At 47.5% G+C, this 1,184-nt stretch overlaps 1 protein-coding gene across 1 annotated transcript; it reads left to right on the forward strand.

Annotated features, from left to right (window-relative positions):
• The first annotated feature begins 6 nt into the window (after window positions 1–6).
• On the forward strand, window positions 7–1,112 carry LOC104912065 (BRCA2 and CDKN1A-interacting protein-like). The gene is made up of 3 exons (XM_010714850.3): window positions 7–130; window positions 284–358; window positions 489–1,112. Exons 1-3 carry the CDS (start codon window positions 14–16, stop codon window positions 591–593), a joined length of 297 nt encoding a protein of 98 aa, XP_010713152.1. The 5' UTR covers window positions 7–13; the 3' UTR covers window positions 594–1,112.
• The last annotated feature ends 72 nt before the right edge of the window (window positions 1,113–1,184 follow it).

Consider the following 1,184-nt stretch of genomic DNA (forward strand, 5'->3'; position numbering starts at 1 on the left):
CAGCAGTAGCAGCATGGCCACGCCGGCTAAGCGCAGAGCGCGGCCTGCAGCTCCGGAGCCGGATTCGGAATCGGATTCGGAGCCGGAATCGGGCGACTCAGAGTCCGAGGAGGACGAGCAGGTCGATGAGGTGAGCGGCGGGTTCCGTTTGGCTGTTAAGAGAAATTTCCCTGCAAAAGTCGGGGTGGGGGAGCAAACCTTCGAGTTTCTTACAGCCTGGCTCTGTTTTACTGCAGCTTCCAGACAGTTACGCTTAACTTTCTGCATTCTGCTTTTTTTGTAGGAAGTGAACGTTGAATTCGAAGCGCATTCGATATCAGACAACGACTACAACGGGATAAAGAAGCTGCTGCAGCAGGTGCTGTGCTTTCCCGTTAGCAGGGCTGATGCTTGGGTTCGTTAATAGGGCTGTACGGAGCCATCAGCTCACACCATCGCACACAACGCCGGGTCTAAAGCATCTGTAACCCCTGCTTTTTATTTTCCAGTTGTTTCTAAAAGCTCCTGTTAACACTGCTGAGTTAACTGATATCTTAATACAACAGAATCACGTTGGAAGTGTCATCAAGGTAAGACAGAAATGGCTTTTGTAAATTAAGCAGTTGAAATGCAGTCAGGTGCTTCTGGAAGCAAATCACAAATCGTAGGGGTTGGAAGGGACCTTCAGAGATCATCGAGTCCAACCCCCTGCCAAAGCAGGTTCCCTACACCAGGTCACACAAATAGGTGTCCAGGCGGGTCTTGAACGTCCCCAGAGAATCTTGTCCTCAGTGTTGTTTGTAACTTGCTTGTTTCTTTGTTTGGGGAATAATTCTCTTCTCGGGCCTGATATTTTCCATGCCGGATTTAAACCAAACAGTCAAGTTGGTTTATTATTTTGGTTGCTTTCTTTTCACGTATGAATCCTCTTCAGTTTTCTTTTTGAACTTTGGACTGGTAGAACAATTATGACGAAAAGACCATAGAGGAGTTTCTCTGTTACTCTCAGTAAGAAGCAGTGCCATATAATTTCCCTGCAATCTCAGGAAATAGATGTAGATGAAAAATACCCCATGTGCAATTTATAGAGTCATAGAACCATAGAATGGCCTGGGTTGAAAAGGACCACAATGCTCATCCAGTTCCAACCCCCTGTATGCAGGGTCACCAACCAGCAGAGCAGGCTGCCCAGAGCCACATCCAGC

The sequence above is a fragment of the Meleagris gallopavo genome, chromosome 8 (assembly GCF_000146605.3).
Source record: "Meleagris gallopavo isolate NT-WF06-2002-E0010 breed Aviagen turkey brand Nicholas breeding stock chromosome 8, Turkey_5.1, whole genome shotgun sequence".
Taxonomy (NCBI): domain Eukaryota; kingdom Metazoa; phylum Chordata; class Aves; order Galliformes; family Phasianidae; genus Meleagris; species Meleagris gallopavo.